General features: G+C 43.6%; 1 protein-coding gene across 11 annotated transcripts in view; it reads left to right on the plus strand.

Annotated features, from left to right (window-relative positions):
* Positions 1-15,284, plus strand: part of GRB7 (growth factor receptor bound protein 7) — a 110,607-nt gene that overhangs the window by 73,581 nt on the left and 21,742 nt on the right. For 10 of the 11 annotated variants that reach the window (XM_083147207.1, XM_083147208.1, XM_083147209.1 and 7 more), the window contains 3 exons: positions 5,512-5,695; positions 11,470-11,602; positions 13,880-14,036. In XM_083147207.1, the coding sequence (XP_083003333.1) occupies positions 5,512-5,695; positions 11,470-11,602; positions 13,880-14,036 (474 nt within the window). Of the gene's footprint in view, positions 1-3,530; positions 3,556-5,511; positions 5,696-11,469; positions 11,603-13,879; positions 14,037-15,284 lie in introns of those variants that run through there. The other variant, XM_083147215.1, reaches the window with a different exon arrangement.

Consider the following 15,284-nt stretch of genomic DNA (forward strand, 5'->3'; position numbering starts at 1 on the left):
ATTCCGGGGGGGGGGGATGTGGGCTGAATAGTGGAGAGAGAGCTGAGCTGTACTATTGATTGGCAGCGTGCGGTGCCGCCCTCCATTGGGCAGCACCCTAGGCAAATGCCTAAGGCTGCCTAATGGTAGCTCCAGCCCTGACTGTACCTCTAAACAGACCAGTTAGCTAAAAAAAAAAAAACACACCTGTTTGGTGCCTATCTTGAATAAAATAACATCCACAACATGTTGCTCTGTTGGCTGTGTTTATCATGCGGCCTTTTCATTTGTACACTAAAGTCTGCAAACCACTTTGGAGTGTTTCCAAGTAAGATCAAAACATTTTGTTACAATCTTCCTGTGGCTACTGGAAAATGTGATATATGTTGATCTGTAACTGTTAAGGTGTCCATACACTTATCCGATTTGGGCTGATTTCACCCAATCCCGACAGATTGGGACAAGAAATTGGCCCAAATCTGAGGTTTTTTACATCACATTGGGTTAGACCCTACAGATTGAACCTGCTGCATGTTCAATCTATCTGTTCGGACCCATCAGCGGCACACAGCGGGTGCACACCTCTGTGCAGGGATGGGCAGCGGTGGGGTCCAGGCTGCACTTAACGCCTGGGGGTGAATGTGCAGCGGTGGGGCAGGCAGTGTTCGGGAAGCACTAAGTGGACCTGCAGTCAGAGAGAGAGAGAGAGAGAGAGAGATAGCACTTTTAGCCAATCAGGGCCGGCCTGTCTTTTGAATAAAAAAAAATAATTGGCGCCACTGGTCCAATCAGTGCTTCACGGATACTGCCCGCCCTGCCGTGACACTGGGTCAGCTACACCCCTCCGGGCACTCATTGCAGCCAGGCACCGCCATTGCCCATGTTTTGTTTTTTTTGCAAACTCTCCTGCGGCTGCCCCTGCAGCTCCCCGGGAGCAAAAAATGGCACATAAAGTGCCAAATCATTAGTGATCTCTCCCGGGGAGCTGTCGGGGGGGGGGCTCAGGGGAAATTGGGTCCGACTTGTCTTTAGGACAAGTCGAACTAGTGTATGAGGGCCTTTAAGGTGCGATGTACGGGTGCGATGTGAATGCGCGCTCCCGCGCACATCACATAGCAGAGCACATAAAGAATGTGCTGCCCATACTTTTGGAACTCGATTGCATTGCCTCTAGTTCAAAACGCATGGTGCTGATCGCACCATGTATGGCCACCATTACTAGATATTCTGCATAAATATTTATATAGTAATATTTAGAGGTTTATTTACTGACATGGGAGTTCTACCGAAGATGGGATGTTGCCCATAACAAACAATCAGAATCTACATCTTATTTATATAACACCTTCTAGAAGAAAATAGCTAGAATCTGATTTGATGTGGGTTTCAGAATGAAAGTAGCATAACACATTGGGCCTTATTTTGGTTCATTCTTTCTGACAAAATCCTTCTTAGATAGGCAAAACCATGTGCACTGCAGGTGGGGCAGATGTAACATGTGCAGAGAGAATTAGATTTGGGTGGGGTTTTACTTCAAAGTGAGATCTATATTGCAGTGTAAAAATAAAGCAGTCAGTATTTTCCCTGCACAGAAACAAAATTACTCACCCAAATCTAAATCTCTCTGCACATTTTACATCTGCCCCCCCTGCAGTGCACATGGTTTTGTCCATCTAAGAAGGATTTTGTCAGAAAGAATGAACCAAAATAAGGCCCATTATGAGGGATGTGGATGTAGTCATGGTGAAATGGCATGAATGGATCATCTGTTATATATATATATATATATATATATATATATATATATATATATATATATATATATATATATATATATATATAGAATACTGTACCTGTATATTGCTCTCCCTCCATCTATTGTATTATTTGTATAAAATGTCACTCTACCAGTTATTTTTAAGTTACGGTATGTATACATTGTTGTATTTGTGCAAATTCTGTAATGTAAAGGGGCGTGGACTGACAGGAATTAGGTCAATAGGCTGACTACTATTGGTAGAGGCCAAATGTCGACATATGAAAAGGTTGACATGCATTAGGTCAACATACATTAGGTCGGCATAGTAAAAAGGTCAACACAAGCAAAAAGTTAAAGGTTGGGTGACCTTTTCTTTACATTGTTTACGTGGCTGCTCCAGAGTGCGCATATAGGGGTACTGACAACTTCTTTTGAACATAAGCAAAAGGTCCACATGGAAAAAAGGTTGACACAAGTTTTTTTTTTTTTTTGGGGGGGGGGTCTAGGTCGTAAAATGTCAACATGAACACTGTATTAGTGTACCGCGTCCCCTCACATGGCTAGCTGGGCTCCCCATGCTCCAAGCACACTATTATATTCTCCCTTTATGCCTACTGGGACGGCAAAGTATGAACAAGTCGTTTTCTTTACAGAAAATCGTGAAAAATCTATTTTTTTGTTGTGTCACCCTTTTGAACATGTCGACCTAATGCAAGTTGACCTTTTTCATGTGTCGACCTTTGGCCTGATGACCAATAGTGGTCAACCTATTGACTGTCAACCAATATGATATTAGTTTTGATTTTATAATTTAGGATAATTCAAGTATAAATGTTTAATTGTTATAAATGAAGTTACCCAACATTTCTTCTACGTGTACTATGTTATTAGCCGCAGAATCAGGTGCTCTGTTCAGCTGCAGAATGAGGTAAAGTTTATTTGTGTACAGACAAAAGCATTTTATTAGGAAAAACTAGATCTGGCTGTGGAGAGTTTGTAGTCAAATCATTTCTGTGGAATCCGATTAAAGGACTTAATCAGAGATACTAGGAAGCTTAATAAGCCTATCACCCGTGCAGTCACATGCGCACCATCGCTCTACATATATGACATCCTCACAGATCATCACAGGCAGATTAAATTGTTGGCTGTAGTACATTAAATATTTGCTTTAAATTATTTCAACAGCTTTAGAAAAGGTCATGTTTAACCCAACTCATGCATGTCAGGCTTTGCTCAGAATAGTACAGGGTGTTAAATTCATCAAACTAATAACACATACAGTAGGGCCGAGGGACATGACTGGCACCTTGAAGTCTTTCAGAAGGTGTAGGAAATAGACTTGGTGGAAAAAAGTTATATTACAGGAGTTTTCCATGATCTCAAATTGTACAAAGGTATAACAAGTCAGGTGTAAGGGGTTAAATAGTTAAGACAATTGTAGACACTTCAAGTTCCACAACAGGACTGAAAAATGCAAACTGTCTTGTTTCCTTTGTGTGGGAACTGTCAGAGCATTTGGGTTGCATACCTGAATTAACCTTTCTTGTGCTTAATCCTCACCCATTGGATCCACATTCTATGTATCACCCTTCTGAAATAACAGAAAATACACATACCTCCCAACATGACCCTCTCCAGGAGGGGCAAATTGCTCTGCTTCTGGACTTAACTCTTAATGTATGATTGTCATCACCTGTGTTGAAGCGCCATTCTTATCAATTAACTTATTTAAAACAGATGAAGGGAATCAGGCATTAAGAGGAAAGTGCAGGAGAAGAGCATTGTGTCCCTCCTGGAGAGGGTTATGTTGGGAGGTATGAATATGTCAACTATTGTAATATTGGTTTTACTAGTGTATGTGCAAAGCATTTTTTTTATTGCTATTGTTGTTGTTAAAGCAGATTAAGGTAACATGTTATAGGACTACAGCTTGCAATGCCATGCTGAGAATCCTCTAGTTTTATAACCGACTATAGTGGTGTACCTTAGAGCAGTGGTTCCCACCCTGGTCCTCAAGTACCCCCAACCTGCACGTTTTCCAGGTCACCCGGCAGGTTCACTCATTATTCAGACACATTTTACAAGATCCACAGGTGGAGCTAATTATGTTACCTGTGATTCTGTATGGAGACCTGGAAAACGTGCACTGTTGGGGGTACTTGAGGACCAGGGTTGGGAACCACTGCTTTAAGGTACACCACTATAGTCTGTTATAAACCTTTCACACTGCCGCTTTGACCTGGGTTATTGCCAGATGGTGGCTCAGAATGAAAGAGTCCCTCTAAACAAACCCAGATTAAGTGACCAAGGAATCCAACCCTGGTAGACGACATGAGTTCGACACTTGGGGCCAGAAGATATATCAAACTTCAAAAAGTGATAAAATGGAGAGTGACAAACAACCAGCCAATCCGCTCCTAACTGCCATCTTACATGCTGGATTTGAACAAAGACAGATAGGAGCTGATTGGCTGGTAGTTTATCACTCTCTATTTTATCACTTTTTGAAGCTTGGTGCATCTGGCCCTGGATGACCTGGATTACAGGGCAGTGTGATTGGGTAACCTGGCTCTACCACCATGGCTCTAACTGTGCAGAGTTTGTATATGCTCCCTGTGCTTGTGTGGGTTTCCTCTGGGTACTCCGGTTTCCTCCCACAATCCATATATATACTGGTAGGTTATTTGGTGCCCAGCAAATTAACCATAGTATGTCTGTATGTGTGTGTGTACATGTGGTAAGGAATATAGAGTGTAAGCTCCACTGGTGCAGGATGTGAATGTTCAAATATTCTCTGTACAGCGCTGAGGAATATGTGTGCGCTATATAAGAAACTGTTAATAAATAAATAAATGTATGGCAAAGCACAGAAATTTGAGGCCCAAGATGGGGTTAACTGCGGAGGTTTACATTAACCAGTGGGTGGAGCTGGGCAGACTGAAGGAGTAACTGGGTAACTTCTGGTTTTTGGCAGCCTGCAGCTCTCCTGCTGTTGCTGGGTTGTACATTGTAGCTTGCTAGGGTCTGCTATGGCTTATAGTTCCTCAACAACTGGGGTGACAAATATGGCCTGTCTTTGGTATATTATAAAGCATAAGGAGAGCAACACACGACCCTAACAATTATGAGCAAAGCACCCTATACCAATTCTTAGATTATGATTACAGTAAAGAAGTTAGTCCCTGCCACACCTCTGTCTGAGCCATAATATCCAGCTGAGCTGAATGTGTTAATATTGCAGGTATCACAAAAGGGCCAACCCCCCTCTAAGTTACAATTTATACCCAGAAGGAGGAGCTCTCCGGGTCGGGTGCAGGTCAGAGCGTGGAAAGAAAATGAGCAGAAGAAGCAGAATCCATGCCAACAAGTAAAAGCCAAACAGCAACGTTAAAGGCACAGCCCACATGGAAACTGTCCATATGTCACAATGGCTCAGGCACTACATTACTAGCTTAGGTTTCCATCTATGATCCATGTTTCAGAGGTGTCAAAGTTGTATGTACTCAAGCAATATTGTGCTGTACTGAGCATGTGCAGCCAATAATTAGCAATGGTGGACGCAGTGAGGATTTATTCACAAAGTGAGCGACAGTGTGCGATGTGGGAGGTAACGTGGGTACCCAGTTGCTTCAAAAGTGCAGATAACAACAGCAACAAATGACATCATTTATGTGGACAGTTATAGGAAGGGAAAAATGTAAAATGTTACTAATATAATGACATGTGAATTGCTAGATCTTGGCAGATGATTAACCATCTCTTTTGTCTAGGGGGCAGCATGGACCTGGAGGCATTAGAGAGCAGTCACAGCCCAGCGCCGGACAACCCATACGAGCGGGAGGGCTGCACCAGCCGCACACTCACATCGCACAAGGTCCACACAGAAAAAGCTGACCTGCTGTCTTCAGATGTGAAAAGATCACAGCCACTGCTAATACAGGGTGGCAGATGGGGGTAAGTTACGGTTCTAGCATATCAATGCTCTTATTTACATTCCTCTTTTTTGGCAAAATAACTTGTCATTATAAGAGAGAGAGATTCAATTAACTACAACCAGGGTTTAGGCAGCTGCCTACGGCGCCGGGATCTAGGGGGCGCCACCAAGTCTGCCTATCAAAAAATCAAGGATGTCTGTGAGGATCCTTGTTGTACTTAATGCAGGTGGTTGCTGTGGAACCTCTATGACCTCCTTACTTCCTCTTGAGGCATACTTCCCTATTTTGCTGCCTTCTCTTCCTGTACTCTGTTGTGGGGCGCAAAGGGAGGGTGCTGGGGGCCTCCAGAGAAAGCAGGGGTCTTGCCCACCTACCTGAGCGGCTGGGAGGACCACTCAATTTTGGGAGGCTCCCTGCCATTCCAGAATGTTAGGCATTAAGGGGTTGAAAAATGGTTATTGGTGGCAGTATGGGGGGGGGGGGGGGGGGCAGTAGGTTGAAGTTTTGCCTAGGGTGCTGAGAAGCCACCGGCCCTGACCACAACCCTGCTCAATAACAATACATGGGACAGGAAAGCCTTGCTCAGTGTTTTTGCATCTGATATAGGTTCAAACCTAATCATCGCTGTTTTCCAATGGTACTATACATACACCATATGACTGAGTCTGAATCTGTATACAGCCACCGCTCTTTTTCATGCCAAGTTCCAGTGTGCTTCATATACAGATTCACACTCAGTCGCACAAAGAGGAACAGATGTGTCCAGTATTGTTTTTGCCCCGAATGCATACGCATCACAACATGCATGTCGCAGGATTCCAGGGACGTGGCTCTGACTGCACCAGGAACCCATATGCAGTGTATGGGAATGTCACATGTGCGACTGGACACATCTGTACAAGTGTTGCTCTCAAATTAATCAGTACAGTCTCATGGAACGATTTTGTCTCATCATATTGTGATTACTGCCGCTCACTTACATAATGTATCTCGTGATACATGGCATATTGAGGATAAGGGGGTGATTCTGGTTGGTTTGCAAAAGCAAACTCCTTCTTTAATAGACAAAACCATGTTCACTGCAGGTGGGGCGGATGTAACATGTGCAGAGAGAATAAGATTTGGGTGGGGTGTGTTCAAACTGGAATCAAAATAGCAGTGTAAGAATAAAGCAGTTTTATTTAGCCACAGTTTTGTCCATTTAAGAGGGAGTTTGGTTTTGCAAACCAACCTGAATCACCCCCTAAGTGTAGGAGGTCACAACTGTAGCAGGTAAAGGAGGAGAGAGTCCAGTGAAGCGGAGGGTTAGCAGAAGGAGAGAGGGTCCTGTTTTGAAAGCCACAGAGAAATGCAGAAGGATAAGTAAGGTTACGTTTTCTTGGAAATTAGTTTTGCGGGAATCAGCTAAAAAAACAGACTTAAGTAAAATGAGGATGGAGTGATATCACATACCCTCCAACATCTGAGGGTCAGCAATCGGTACACAAACGTAAAGGGGGCGTGGCCAGCATAAAAGGGGGCGTGGCCAAGCCCCATTTCCTATCCTTTCAATGGTTGATTCTGCACATCCTGGGGGCACAGCATTGGTCGTGTTGACAAGAGCCCAGCGTGTCCCCCTCCTCCTGGACAGCAGCACATGTCACTCATCTCCCCTGCTTGCCGCTTGCTGATCTCGGTCATCGAATATTCTTAAAATCACCATACCTGCCCTGCCCCAAGTCTCCCGCCCAGCGCCGTTCCTCTTCTTCTGCACGGTGATTCATGCACTTCCCACAGGTGACATTCATCTCACCGCAGCCTATCCCTGAGCAGTGGGAGGCGGGCAGGCTGTGTTCCCCTGTGGGGCACCTCGGGATTTGTAGTATTGTAGGCGGATCCCCCTCACGCTCCCGGGGGAACATATGGAGGTGTTGGATACTACACCTCCCAGAGTCCCCGCAACCTCCTCGGCTGAAATAGAGGTGAAGGCAGGAGGAGGTGCCTGACATCAAGTGCTGCAGCTAGAAAACCGGTACAATCGGTACAGGCCGTTAAAAAACTGTACTGTACCGGCTAAATCGGTACTGTTGGAGGGTATGATATCAGAGGCGGGAAAGTGAATTATGAACATAGGGTGGGATAGAAACTGGCAGATTGAGGCATTCCACTAAATATTGGCTCAATTCCGCTGTTGACAGTGATGTAGTTGACATCACTTTATTTCCCTTATTCTCTAGTGCTTAGCACCACTGATCTGCACTGTGAGGTTTGGGCAGACATTTGGGGAAAGGTTCCAGGTGATTTTATAAGGCTCTTTGCCTTAGTAATAGCATTAGCTTTCTTAGACAATGTACTCTGAATGTGTATGTTTGACTGTTGGATTTTTAGTTCTGCTTACTTTTGACCATCCTTTTCTGCCTCCTGCCTTCACCACTGTTTGCGACTTCCTTCTGTCCTTGTGCACTTCCTGAACTGATCTCAGGCTGTCCATTGATTAGACTTGGCTGAAATGTGTCCTGACCAGTTTATACCTCCCACCTGTCCTGCTTATCGTGGGAACGTCCCAGTATTTTGGGACATTCCTGCATTTCCTCCCGCTGCCGGCAGTGTCCCGCGGCAGGGGGGGGGCAGTTGAGAGTCCCCCCTGACGTTCATGAATAGACGTTGTGCGCATCTATTCTTGCAGGCAGATGGGAGGCCAGCAGCTCACAGAGCTGCTGGGCATGCCCCCACTGCAGCGAAAAATGGGGGCATGGCCTCGTGGCAGCGCCGTGAGTATATACCACGCCCCCTTTCTGATAGGCCACGCCCCCAAATCACTGCGCGCCTTCGGCGCACACCCTGTCCCGCCCCAGTGTCTCCCAATGTTGGGAGGTATGCCAGTTTGTGATTCATACTGTATTATTCGGATTGTCTTATGCTGTTATTTTGAATTACACCTGTTTGTTCTGCATTCTAAACTCTGTTACAATCGGCATTATGTAATCACTGTGTTAGATTCAGGGCTCTAGTCTTCAGTATACACTTTGTATACATCAGTTTACTAAGTTAAAACTGTACATGGGGTACGTCCTGAATACCAAAAGCCATATTGAACTCATAGAGACTAAATCTCCATACACACTGGACGACCCTGGACGTGGCTGATATAGTTAATAATATTGGTTGCGGCTGGACTAAATAGAGTGTACGCACTGAAAATTATCGGTACACGATATTGTTAAGTAATGTCACCGCTGCACAGATTGTGACCAGCAAGGCAGAGGTGTGGCCACTGATATGTGGTTGTGGCCCGTTTAGTATTTATATTTGTGTTTGAAACAGAGAAAAATCTCAGTGCTTAAATGTCAAATTATATCCACAACAAATCAATTACTAGAACAAAGACATACAGAGAAAACAGAAAATTTCTGAAAATGAAGTTCATATAACACAATATCCATCATCCTCAATAGTCCTAGGTCATACACATATATACTGTATATACACTGAAGAAGGCTAATGTCTGTGGGCTGCAGGGAGCTGGATGTGGGAATTGGATGCGGGGCTAAAGAGAATGAAGGGGATTGGTAGCGCACATGTGAAAGGCAAAACAGCAACAAAAATCAGCGATTCCCGCTGATTCGCAATCCCCTCGCAACTTGACTGACAGGTAGCCGCTGTTTGTGCATGTTAAACTGCCATTTTCTGGGACTGTCCGGAAAAATGCCCAAGCATTTTCAGGGGCGGTCTGTGGGATCAGTGCTGGCCTCGATCAGCCTGTGTCTGTCGCAGAGTTGTGGAAGGGTCAGTGTTACGTACACTTGTGCAGACTAGGAAAATCATTAGATGGTGAGTGATTTGCGAATGTATTTGCAGCTCTCTAGCGATCGCAAGGCATTCCCAGACTTGCACAGGACGGGTATTCACTCTGTCTGGGCAACGACTATCTGATTGCAGGGCTCTGCAATTCCCCCAGCAGCAATCAGGTCTGAATCAGGCCTGTTGTTGGATTGTGTAGATGCGGCCGGGATGTTACTAGGTGAGGTGGTGGCAGGTCAGATTGAGATAGAAAAACCAGCCCACAGAATTTTGTATGCAGTCCTAAACAAATAGCTTCAGGAGCTATGAGTAACACTTCATGAGAAAATGGCAAAATTAGTGACTATGCAGCACAGAACCAGTCAATTTATATGCAGTAATCCCCAATTTTAGTCAGGGAAAAGGCAATTTAGTCAAATAGCTTTCCCTCCCGGCCTTATTTACCTATTCATTAGCTGTGAGGTAAACCTTGTGGCTAAATAAAACACATGCATAGGGACTGATTCAGAGATGGAGGAAGTGGCAATATGCAAGCAAAAGGGCAATTATTTTTTTTCAACACGTGAGTTGCACTCAGGGCCACAGTACAGCTGTGGACACAGGTTCTGGGAGTTTCCATGGAGTTCTTTGGAGGAAGTAAACTGATGAGGAAGTGCCTGTGGCTTGTTGCTGAAAGTGGCTGTGTACACAGATGCACAATTGATTACATAGGAGATTTTGATGGTGCCAGCAGTGATGTGATGGTGCAGATGCATTGTATGGAAATGCAGCATCTTAAATGTGAGCGGGGAAGCACCTGGGATGCATATGATATCCTGGAGGTGAGGATTCTGGTGGTCAAAATCCCGGCATCCCAACATGGAGAATCCTGACAGGGGCTCTGTATGCACCCTATTTCATTAGCCTGACCCTCCCTGTTAGTGCCTAAATCTAGCACCTGTACCAAGCCACCTAAACCTAATCCCCCTACATCACAGCCTAACCTTAACCCTTCTTTCTAAATGCCTACCCCCCCCCCCCCCCCCCCCTCATCGCAGCCTAACCTTAAGTCCCTTCACTAGTGCTTAAACCTAACAGCCCCTTCCTTGTGCATACAGTCTACATATTTACCGATCAGGATGCCAGCTTTTAGTATTATGGCATTGACATTCTGATCCTGTTGAAGGTTCGCCGTATTGAGCACCAGCATCCGACATCCTCTGCATCCAGCTCTGAAGCAGCCTCATACAACCAGTTGGATTCAAACTTAAAGTTCCTGCACACACTGTAAAATCACTGCAAAAACACTGGTTGCTGAAGCCTAGTAACTGTTCATCATGCAGGGGGAAATTTACTAAGAACGAGTGGGTACAAATGCACCCATTCGTACCTATTTGATCTTAATAACAGCTGGGATCCGCTGATGGTGGTTGGCTCATTTACTAACAGTCATTCTGCTGAATTCTGCTATGAATTCAGCACAAAATACGAATGGAAAATACACTTAATTTATTTTCCATCTGTATTTTGCTGATGCATGCTCGGATCAGTCAGATCTCCCCCCACGAGTATAACTGCAGGAATACAGTGGCAAAAACTGGGGTCTCCTGTATTTCTATAACCAGCACTGGGCTCTTGGACCTGCCCTGGTTACAAAAATATGGGGGACAAGAAGAATAGGGGTCCCCTGTATTTTTTTTTAACCAGCACCAGGCTCCAACAGCCAGCGGTATCATGACACAGACAGGGGAAACTTTTTACTTACAGTAGACTCCCCCAGCCAAAGTTCCCCCAGCCGATAAAGGGGGTCCTCCCCTCCATGGCAACCCGCCCCACATTACTAATGAACTTATACACATAATGGCACTCAGTAATGTCCCTTACACACATTATTGCATCACAACCTATTGCTATAAATGAGCATATGATATAACTGCTAACATTTTTGTCTTGCAGGTTCAAATCTAGGCAGAAATTGTACAAGGGGGCTTATTAATTAGCTAGTAAATCTCTTCCTCAACATTCTCATTGCAGGCGATTACGAGATGAGGAGTCCCGATCTTCATCGTTAACTGACATCCCAAATCCATTCCCAGAACTCTGCAACTCCTCGCCTATCCTTATCAGCACACCGAATAGCAGTTCTCCTCTGGAAGGGGGCCCTCATGTACGTATAGTACCTCTCCACTCTTCCAACCACATTATCTTTATATAGTATTATATCTGCATTCATATTCATTTACAGTTCATTATGAACTAAGAACCTGGGGCACAAGTAATAAGGTTCTAAAAAATAGCTAGAGACATAGTTGTCTATGTGTGTGTGTGTGTGTATATATATATATATATATATATATATATAGTAGTGATAGGATCGGCACTCAGAAAGTCCAATTGAAGTATAGCCGGGTGCCCTCTGAATTTAGCACGCTGAACGCGTCAGCGTCACTCCGGACTTGCATAAAGAATTTTCAAATAAAGGAAACAGCACACATGGTTCCTGCAACGTTTCAACTCTTTACTTGAGTTTTTGTCAAGCCACATGGTACAATGAAGACACATCACTGAAATAGCATAGACGTAACATTGCGTTTAACAGAACACCTTCCACATCCGGATCAGATCCGTCGGGTGTGTTGTCAATCAACAGTCAATTAGTTCATACAGACATTGATACAATATACAAACATAGAATGAACAAGATAACAAACTCACATACATAACAGATAAAGCACCACTGATAAAAAAGTAACCTCATGGAGACGGTTACTGACATCTTGCTGAACGTCTTCCTGGTTGATAGAATCTTAAATTAATTAGAAAAAAGACACATTTTAAATTCTTAAATACAGAAGTGTTTTGGTTGATCATCTTTAACCTTTATAAATGTGTCTTTTTTCTAATTAATTTAAGATTCTATCAAGATTTTTATCAGTGGTGCTTTATCTGTTATGTATGTGAGTTTGTTATCTTGTTCATTCTATGTTTGTATATTGTATCAATGTCTGTATGAACTAATTGACTGTTGATTGACAACACACCCGACGGATCTGATCCGGATGTGGGAGGTGTTCTGTTAAACGCAATTATTATTATTATTATTATAATTTTATTTATAAGGCGCCACAAGTGTTTCGCAGCGCCGTACAAAGGAACAATACAGGGAGACAAAAACTTGCGTCTATGCTATTTAAGTGATGTGTCTTCATTGTACCATGTGGCTTGACAAAAACTCAAGTAAAGAGTTGAAACGTTGCATGAACCATGTGAGCTGTTTCCTTTATTTGAAAATTCTTTATCCAAGTCCGGAGTGACGCTGACCCAGAATCGTGTGTATATATATATATATATATATATATATATATATATATAAAGAAAGGGCGGCACTCACGGGTTTAAATCCAAGAATAAACTTTAGTGGGGGTGTCACAGGTTTTCCTGTGACATCCCCACTAAAGTTTATTCTTGGATTTAAACCCGTGAGTGCCGCCCTTTCTTTCCACGTCTTTATTCATCACAGCACTGGGAAGGCAACACGGTCAGGTACTGCCAGGCAACCAGAGTGCCGACCGACCCCCGAATATATATATATATATATATATATATATATATATATATATATATATATATATATATATATATATATGCTTCTGATTAAAATTCTAAAACAGGAATTTAAACGTTAAGCTAACCTCTGTGTAGCGTTGTTATTTATTACCTGCGAGTGCCGCCATCACCGCGGACTTAATATCCAGAGGATATAAAAGGCAGCACTCCTGGTTATACTTGTAAAGTCAGGTATTTATTTCATATGTCACCCAACATTGGCATACATATGACTGGGATACAACTGCAACTGATGGCAACAGCAGATATTCAAAGAGGCATGTGTTTCAGATTAATACCGGTAATTGGAACATAATCACCAATATGACTGCCCTTGGATTCAAGTAATGAGTGCTCATTCCCCAAGTTTCTCTCTCTCTCTCTCTCTCTCTCTCTCTCTCTCTCTCTCTCTCTCTCTCTCTCTCTCTCTCTCTCTCTCTCTCTCTCTCTCTCTCTCTCTCTCTCTCTCTCTCTCTCTCTCTCTCTCTATCTATATAGCCCAAAAGTCAGACATGCATCATCATTTGAAAAACAGAGATAAAGATAGCGATAAAGAAATACTGTAGGACACAGGTTCTCAAATTCAGTCCTCAGGACCCCACACAGAGTGCATGTGTTGCAGGTCACCTCACAGAATCATGTGAAATAATTAGCTCCACCTGTAGATATTTTAAAATGTGTCCCTGAGTAATGAGTGCACCTGTCGGGTGACCTGGAAAACATGAACTGTGTGGGGTCCTGACTGAGAACCAAGTTTAAGAACTACTGAAATAGGATATATGCTTCCCACATAAATGAGTGTCCTAGCTAAAACATGTTTCTTTTCCTATGAGAGCAGATGGTCAAGGTGTTTAGTGAAGATGGCACATGTCGATCACTGGAAGTGACAGCGGGGGCCACAGCGCGACACCTGTGTGACATGCTGGTGGAGAGAGCACACTGTCTGAGTGATGAGAGCTGGTCTCTAGTCGAGCTGCACCCACATCTGGGGCTTGGTGAGGAGGAAAAGGAGTTTGTTTTCTTAATGCTGTATTTACATTCTATGCTATAATGCCTTACTTTTTTTAGTAAAACCGTTATCATAGTGTAATACAGCTGCAACACTTCTATTAATTTTATCTAATAATTGAACGGAAAGAGAATAGAGGAGCTACAATTTATATTTTACTCATACATCTGTCTTTATGTTTCTATACTCTTATGGTATATTTGTCAGCAAGTGTCCCCACAAGGGAGCAGGGACTTCTGAGCAGCTACAACAAATCACTGTCCTTGCAGAGAAACTCCTTAGTGGCACCCCAGGCAGAATATGAAGAATCCGGGAGATTTAGAGTGCACTGCAGGGCAGCAGGATATTTATGTCTGAAACGGGAGTCTCCTGCATTAGGGTAGGCAACTATGCTTAGGAGTAATGCCCACTTACTATTACTGTGGTCCTATTACACTGGAAGTGACCACAGGGGGGGGGAGTTGCTTTTCGCATTGTTAAATGTCTGCTCCCTGACCCTCACAGCCCAGGGATGGTTGAATGTTCATTTTAGTTAAAAAAAAAAAAAAATCACAAATGTTACTACTTTCCTTTATGTAGAATCTGAAGGCCTGATTTAGAAGCATAAGCAAATGTCTGTGATATAGGGTCTGATTCCGCATGAGATGTAAATCTGCAAAAATAGGAAATCAAGATTTTTTAAGATCTGCGCAGAACACGCCAGTGCATGTGCACAAGCCATTAAACTGCAGGTGCATTGCGAAAATTGCATCTGCAGTCTAAGGGATGATGAGGGATGGCGACAGGGGCGGGCCTTAGTGTTTTAGGTCTACACAAGCTTGACCATTCGGGGGGGGTGATGTGTGACACAAGAATGTCCACAGCTGTGCAGTCAGGGAGTGACCTTTTATGTGCGAGTGCTTCGCTGTATAACAAGAGGCTTGCGCAATAACAATGCAAGCGCTAAATTTTGAATTTGAATAGCAGTGTGGGATCCGGAGAGACACAAAATTGCAACTGATGCCTAATTAGGCCCATAGTTCACAGTGACTGTGTGAAAGTACGCAGATGTCACATGTGCCAGGATCTGTACACAAATGTCCTCTGAAAGCACCTAAGATCTGCCGCTTTTGTATGAAGACACAGACTTGAGATGCACATTGGTTCCATAATCTATAAATTCCATAAACCTATCGTTACACAGCATGGATTGTGCCATTTTGCTAAAGAGAGGGAAAATTTCAGAAACTGTACT

The sequence above is a fragment of the Crinia signifera genome, chromosome 6 (assembly GCF_055691185.1).
Source record: "Crinia signifera chromosome 6, ASM5569118v1, whole genome shotgun sequence".
In the NCBI taxonomy this organism is placed as follows: domain Eukaryota; kingdom Metazoa; phylum Chordata; class Amphibia; order Anura; family Myobatrachidae; genus Crinia; species Crinia signifera.